Source organism: Gossypium hirsutum, chromosome A01, assembly GCF_007990345.1.
Source record: "Gossypium hirsutum isolate 1008001.06 chromosome A01, Gossypium_hirsutum_v2.1, whole genome shotgun sequence".
Lineage (NCBI taxonomy): Eukaryota > Viridiplantae > Streptophyta > Magnoliopsida > Malvales > Malvaceae > Gossypium > Gossypium hirsutum.
Genome location: NC_053424.1, coordinates 11774597 through 11781495, shown reverse-complemented (window position 1 = coordinate 11781495; position 6899 = coordinate 11774597). Strand labels below are relative to the sequence as shown.

At 29.3% G+C, this 6899-nt stretch overlaps 1 protein-coding gene across 1 annotated transcript; it reads right to left on the bottom strand.

Annotated features, from left to right (window-relative positions):
• Positions 1–4602: 4602 nt before the first annotated feature.
• Positions 4603–6259, bottom strand: LOC107916819 (uncharacterized). Its single transcript, XM_016846193.2, has 3 exons — positions 5704–6259; positions 5546–5602; positions 4603–5397 (listed from the first exon to the last, which is right to left on the bottom strand). The coding sequence occupies exon 3, from the start codon at positions 5385–5387 to the stop codon at positions 4791–4793; it is 597 nt and encodes a 198-aa protein (XP_016701682.2). The 5' UTR covers positions 5388–5397; positions 5546–5602; positions 5704–6259; the 3' UTR covers positions 4603–4790.
• Positions 6260–6899: the final 640 nt, after the last annotated feature.

Below are 6899 nucleotides of genomic sequence, written 5' to 3'. Positions count from 1 at the left end.
CAATAGTCTTAATCGTAAATTATGGATATTAAGGGTTACGTATGTTGACCCGTGTAGTGTTATAGCTAGCATATTAAGTATCTCCCTTAAGAAGTACATTTGTAAGAATGAAACTCAAAAGGAAATGATGAGGATCTGAACAAACAATAAAGCATGTGGTTTAATTCGAAGTAAAGAGGTTGAAATACCGTGAATCCTCTTGAAAGAAAAGGGTGCTTTCAAGAATGCAGACACAAGTAGTGTATGTTTTTCGAATGTCGTCAGCTCATGCAAGAAGGTATTATGTCCCACAATAAGCACAACTTTTGTGTTTAGTTGCCATCGTTGAATTTGAAACTCTAAACAAACTGTAGATAATAAACTAAAGGGCCATTTATGTCTTTGGTGACACAGGTGTACAATGCACATAAGAGAAAGGATTCTATGAAACATGGATATTATCTCTTCCCAATAGTTTAATGCCATATTGTAACACCCCTTAACCCCAAACCGTCACCAGAAGAGGGTTATGGAGCACTACCAGAGTTTACAGAATAATTACACACAATTCCATTATTTTCTTATGTTTATGTCAAAGCTGTCTTCTTGAGCAGCAGTCACTAAAATATTTATAACTGGAGCTACGAAACTTCAAATTAAGTTCCGTTAATTTTCCTTAAAACTAGACTCATATAGATTTCTACCATAAAATTTTAAGAATTTTTAATATAGTCAATTAGTACAGTTTATTCCTCAAAGTTACCCCTAGTCTGCTATTTGACAACTTCGACCCTTTTTTACTAAAATTTAATTATCTCATAGCATAGGACTCGGATGATGTTCCTGTTTATTTTTCTTGAAAATATACTCATTAAAGATTCTAAGCATATAAATTATAGCTCATAATTATTTTTATACAATTTTTAATGATTTTCCCAATTCAGAAAAGGGAATTCCAAAATCAATCTGACATTGTCTCACAAAAATTCAAATTCATACCAAATTAGTCAAATCCTATTTTATACCATAACCAAACCTAAATTTATTTATTTCATCCTTACATTTACAATTTCAAAATGACACACACATAAGACATCCTAGGTACATGCCATTACCCATAATTAACACACTTTACCTTATTGAATTCGGGATCGGCCTAGGATGCTGATTCAACATTCTATCTTTACTTAACCTGCGCACGGAAACAAACCGTACGCTGAGTATGGTATACTCAGTGGTATTTCTATAATCTGAACACTTGATAATATAACAATTAAACTTAAAATCACAATAACAAATATAACTATTCATTTATTTATTTTATAGATAAGTTTCATTTACTTACCATAAAAATTCTATACAAGCCATATAACAAACACAACAATATATTTGCTCAATTCTTTTCATTTGGTTACTGTATAAATTCTTTACATTATATTCACAATTCATTTGTATTCACACTTTACTTCTTAACAATATACCATTTTAATTCATTCTAACATCAATCATCATCCATTTGAACTTCACTCATTTAATGAACCTTTTGGTGTATGTTTTCAATCTCATATCTCAATTTCAATTCTCAATTCAATTTCTCATTTCATTCCAATAGCTCAATCAATCAAATTCACTCGATTTATCTTTTCACTTATTTACCCCTATTAACAAGACTCGGACTCTGATAGATACGCGGATTCCTCCCAAACACGCTAGAATATCCAACCCAAACACACCCGGAATATTATAAATCCTCCATAACACACCAGTATATCATATCCTCTCAAACACACCAATAAGGCATTAAATGCCTCTTCGGATAAACCGAAGTATATAATAACAGAAACATCTTCTCGGCCGAACCACAAATCTCCCCATCACATCACAAATCCAATGGCATGCCATTTGTATCCAATCTGGTCCGATACTGTTAATAGGATATTTGATTCACTTTCTCAATTTAATAAGTCTTTCATCAATATACCATTCTAATAATCACATATATTCATATCAATTCCCTCAAATTTCCAATCAATATAATTTTTTTCAATATAACATTCATTCAATATTCAAATTTTTACATAAATCATATATATATATTATATTTCAATCAATATAAATTCAATCAAAATGAATTCAATCAATATAAATTTGATAAATTCATCACATACCAAAATCAATCCATTTCAATTGTAAAATATCATAATTCTAACACTAACAATTGTCATCTGTATATAAATATAACAAATAATGACTGAGTTCGGATTATAGAAATACAAACTGTATTTTCTCGAGCTAACTCCTGTTGTCTTTGCCATTTTTCCTTGCTTAGCCGAGATTTCCCGATACAACATTAGCTATGGGAATTAAAATAATTCATATTCGTTAATTCTCTACTAATTTATATCTAATTAATACAATTTTGATTCAATTTCTACTTTAATTTCAATTTAATCTTAACTAAATTCACTTACTTTTTCTATCTCAATTCATACTTCATTTCTATTCAAATTTTGTCCAAACTCATACTTAACTATTAAATTTTCAGCATATTTTCCTAATTTCGAAAATTTCATCAATTTAGTTCCTTCAACATAAAACTTATGAATTACTTTACAATTCAATCCTTATTTCATTTCTAACTTGAATTCCTATCAATCTAACCCTTAATTCATTTTTTTATTCAACATGAACAATATTTAGAATTCTAATAACTTTCAAAATATTAATTTAATTTCATCAAAACTTTGTTCTAAAGCTTTTAAAACATCAAAATTAAATAAAAATGGCTTAATTAACTTACCTATTAAACTTCCAAAGCTTCAAACCCCAATTCTCCCTTTTTCTTTTCTTTCTCCTTTCTTTCTTTCCTTCCCCTGCTTTTCGTTTGCCTATTCTGTTTCTTTTCTTTGTTTCCTTTCTCTTTTTCTTTATTTATTTACTATATATATATAAAATATAATAATAAAAATAAAATATCTATATTTAAAAATCTATTTAATAACAAATATTTATTTAACACTTGTATGCATTTTTTTATTATTACACATGTCACAAATTTTACCATACATTTGTCATAATTTAATATATTTATTACATAAAAATCTCATAATATAATTATTTAATTAATAAATATCTTTTATTCTAAAATTAAGTAAATATACAATTATATTCCAAGTGTTCAAATACATATATCACACTTGTACAATTTTGTCATCACACATTTTGTCTTTATTTCAATTTATTTTATAATATAATAATTTAATATTAATTAAATAATAACCATAATAATAAATTAATTAATTAATATAAGAAAATCCTAGACACTTCCATCTTTTGCCGCCTAAATTCATACATTAGGCATAATTGCCTATTTGGTCCTTTTTATTTTCTTTTAATCTACAATTCAACTTTCATCCTTTATTCAATTTAGTCATTTTTCCTAATTACTCTTAATTAAGCTAAATTCACTTAATTAACACTCTAATTAACCACTCGATTAACTTCATAAATATTTTTAATAAATATTTTCTAATCCATTTTTCAGAAACAGTGACCCGAAAATACACTTTTCTAATAACCTTAAAGTTCGGGTCGTTACACATCAACAATTTCATCTTGAATTTCAGGATTTTAATTTAGATTTGAATTTTTCAAGATGAAAATGCTAATATGACATTAAATTATTAAAAAGGAGATACAGGTGATGTAGCGTCACTATTTTATACAATATTTTCCATGAATATAATATAATATGATATAGTATAAAAACATTATCCTAAAATAGATTAAAATGTTGGAGTTGAAGTCCCTTTCCCTCGGCTTTGAGATTTAGGGCCAATAATGAAATCTGGGCATAGGCCTATTTGTGGTTGATATCATTGCAGGCTTTAAACATCACGAAAGCAGCCCACTTCCATTTTCTCTTAACCCTAAAATGATTGCCGACAAACAGAATTCAGACTTATTGAAAAATGTGCATTTTCAAGCTAAAATTACTGTTAGATTAGATTTCTTTCAATCTCAACCATAACTCTTGGAGAACCCTTTCCTCCTTTGATAATTTAGTAAGTTGGATGTAAAAGATCTCCCATGTGATTAAAAAGAGGTGTTGATTAATTATGCATCCAAATTTAATTGAAAACATAGATAATATTTATTAACAAAATCTAAATATTATTTTATTACATCACAAAATAAAAGAATGTCATGTAATCACGAAAAAAAGGTGATAAAAAGGAATTTAGAATGTGTGGTTTTACAAGTTTATAATGAAGTATGAAAGAGAAACCTTATTCAATGAATGGAAGAGTTTTAATTGCCTAACCCCGAAGCCTAAAATGAGAGAAACAGAAAGCAACATGACCAATTAACTCTATGGTCCCAAATCCCAGTTTTGGTACCTAGCGAGGCTTTGTTCAACCTTGAGAATGATATCATGATATGGACACATCAGGCACTAGGCTGAGTTGGTTCAATGCCAACTTATATCACCTTCCTTTGTACTCTGCATAAATTGATTGCATGTGGAAGGATGCTTTTATACATAGATGCCGAATGATTATGTCAAAATGGGTAAAATACTCATCAGCACCTTGACAAGTATCAGGACTCGAATTTCACTGATAATTCAAATCCATGGCTTTAATTGAATATTTTCTAATAAAAACACATCTGACAATGATCATTTGTTCATTCAAAATCCCTATACATAAACACTAGACTAACAAAATACCAACATTGAAAACAGTTCCACATTTGACATTTTACCATCTATGAATTACAACAATGGGGAAAAGCTTTAACATTGACCATTATTCAAGGAAACCTGTTTTTGTTAAAACTGCATTTCTCACTTTCTTCAAATCCCTACCTTTGAGTTTCCTCCCAACACCTTCAAAAACCGAGAAAGAAGATATCTGACTCCTTGCAAGCCTCTTAGCAAGGAATTCATGTGGTGGCAACTTTGAATTGTACTCATCAACATCATCATCATCACTGTCTGCAAAACCAACCAAAACCCCATCACCATCCCCATCATCATGATCATGCCATAAGCCATTGGAACCCTTCTTTGACTTGTTTCTAGAGATGTTAGACCAATCAGGGATGTTGACAGGAGCTGATTGCTGTTTAACTCCATTAGCTTCATGACTGGAACCGGAGCTTGAACTGCCAATATTGCTACTGTTATTAATAGTAGAGAAAGTTCTAGGGATCATCATTGCAGCACTTGGGAGATGTCTTCTAACAGGAACAGATGATTCAATGGATTGTTGACCAAGTTTGTTAGTAGAATCTTTTCTTTCCTTGAGAACTGCCCAAACATCTTCTTCCTCAAAATCCCCATCTCTCAAGGATCTCCATACACCACTCCCCTGCCTGCTATAACTATACCTATCACCTTCCATTACTGAATTCCTACATAAACATCATCTACTTTCAACTTTCCTCCAAATTCAACATATTTATACAAAAACAAACAAAGGGTACTTGCAGAAATAAACCATACATGTTGGAAATGAATTGAACATTTATCTAGGTAATAGAAGAAAAAGAAAGCATCTACCTTTCCTTGTGTTAAGAACCTCCAAAAGCCACAACTTTCCCAAGATTCTAAAGTGGTCTGCATCATGAGAATGAAATTTCAGTTAAAGAAAAGGGTTTTTTTTTTCTACAAATAACAAGAAATACAGATTCTAGATCCAGATATCTTGAGAATCTCACCTATAGCAATTGATACAAAAATTTTCAGAGAGATGATGACAAGGTGTTTTTTTTTTTTTCCCAAAGGAACTCAAATAGGCAAAGTGGAAGACAAAGAGCAGTGAACAATGAAACAAAGAAGAATAAGACAGGCCATATAGTTTTTGTCTTTACAAATCTGCTCCTGTATCAATGCGTGCTTACTGCCTCAAGTATTTCCATTTAGTCCTTCAAGAACCTAACTTTGATAGAACAAAGGACATAACCAAAAAAAAAAAAAAAAAAGAAAGACAAAAGACAAGGGAATTGAGTAATGATCTTTTTTGGTGTTTTGCTGTATTTTACTGACTTCCTTTAAATATTTTCCCAGGATGAATCAGACATGCATGAACATCTAAATCCACATTCACTGTAATACCATTTATAAACAAAGATTTTTCACTAGAAAAATAGGTATTGATATTTTGAAAGAATGGAAGAAATAAGTGAGAAGTTGATCCTGAGATGTGAATTATTGGTTATTGGTTTTAGCAAAAACAGCTTTGATTAATCTCCCCACTAGAGAAATAAAACTATAGGGTTAACATCATCATTATCTCATTTTATATTCTCTTTTGGCAAAATGTGGGTTGTCTTATTACAGGATCAAATTGTATATTATTTTAATTAAATATTTTTTTCCTTTTCCTTCTCCCTTGATTTTAGTCATGTATTAAAGACCAATGCATCTAAATTACAAGTTCTAATAAATAAATAAACCATAGTGTTTGGTTTCCTTACAATTTTTAATTGAAAGGAAAAAAAAATGGAGAGTTATTTGTCAAACAATTATATTTAATAATAAAAAAAAGAGATAATTATGTATTTGATTAAACAATAGTAGTGGGGCAGCCGAATTGCTGATGGTTTCCAACAGTCACTTCTTTCTATAACACTTACTAGTTATAACAACATTTCACTTATAACAATAATATTCATAGATATAAAATATGACTTTCGTTCAATTAGTTCTCTATAAGACTATAACAATATATGGTCTAAATTTTTAAATAAAATTATAATTATTTTATAGAACAAAACTTATTAATTATCATTTATTAAATGAAAATTATCTCAATTAAAATATTATTTTAATAAAATGATTAAATTTCACATATGAAACTTATTAATCATATTTTATTAAATGAAAATAACCGTCAATGGGTCGAATTAACAAC

What these genes read in the sequence shown, in the direction of transcription:
- LOC107916819 (XM_016846193.2), bottom strand. Translation starts at nt 5,387, where the DNA reads ATGGAAGGTGATAGGTATAGTTATAGCAGGCAGGGGAGTGGTGTATGG.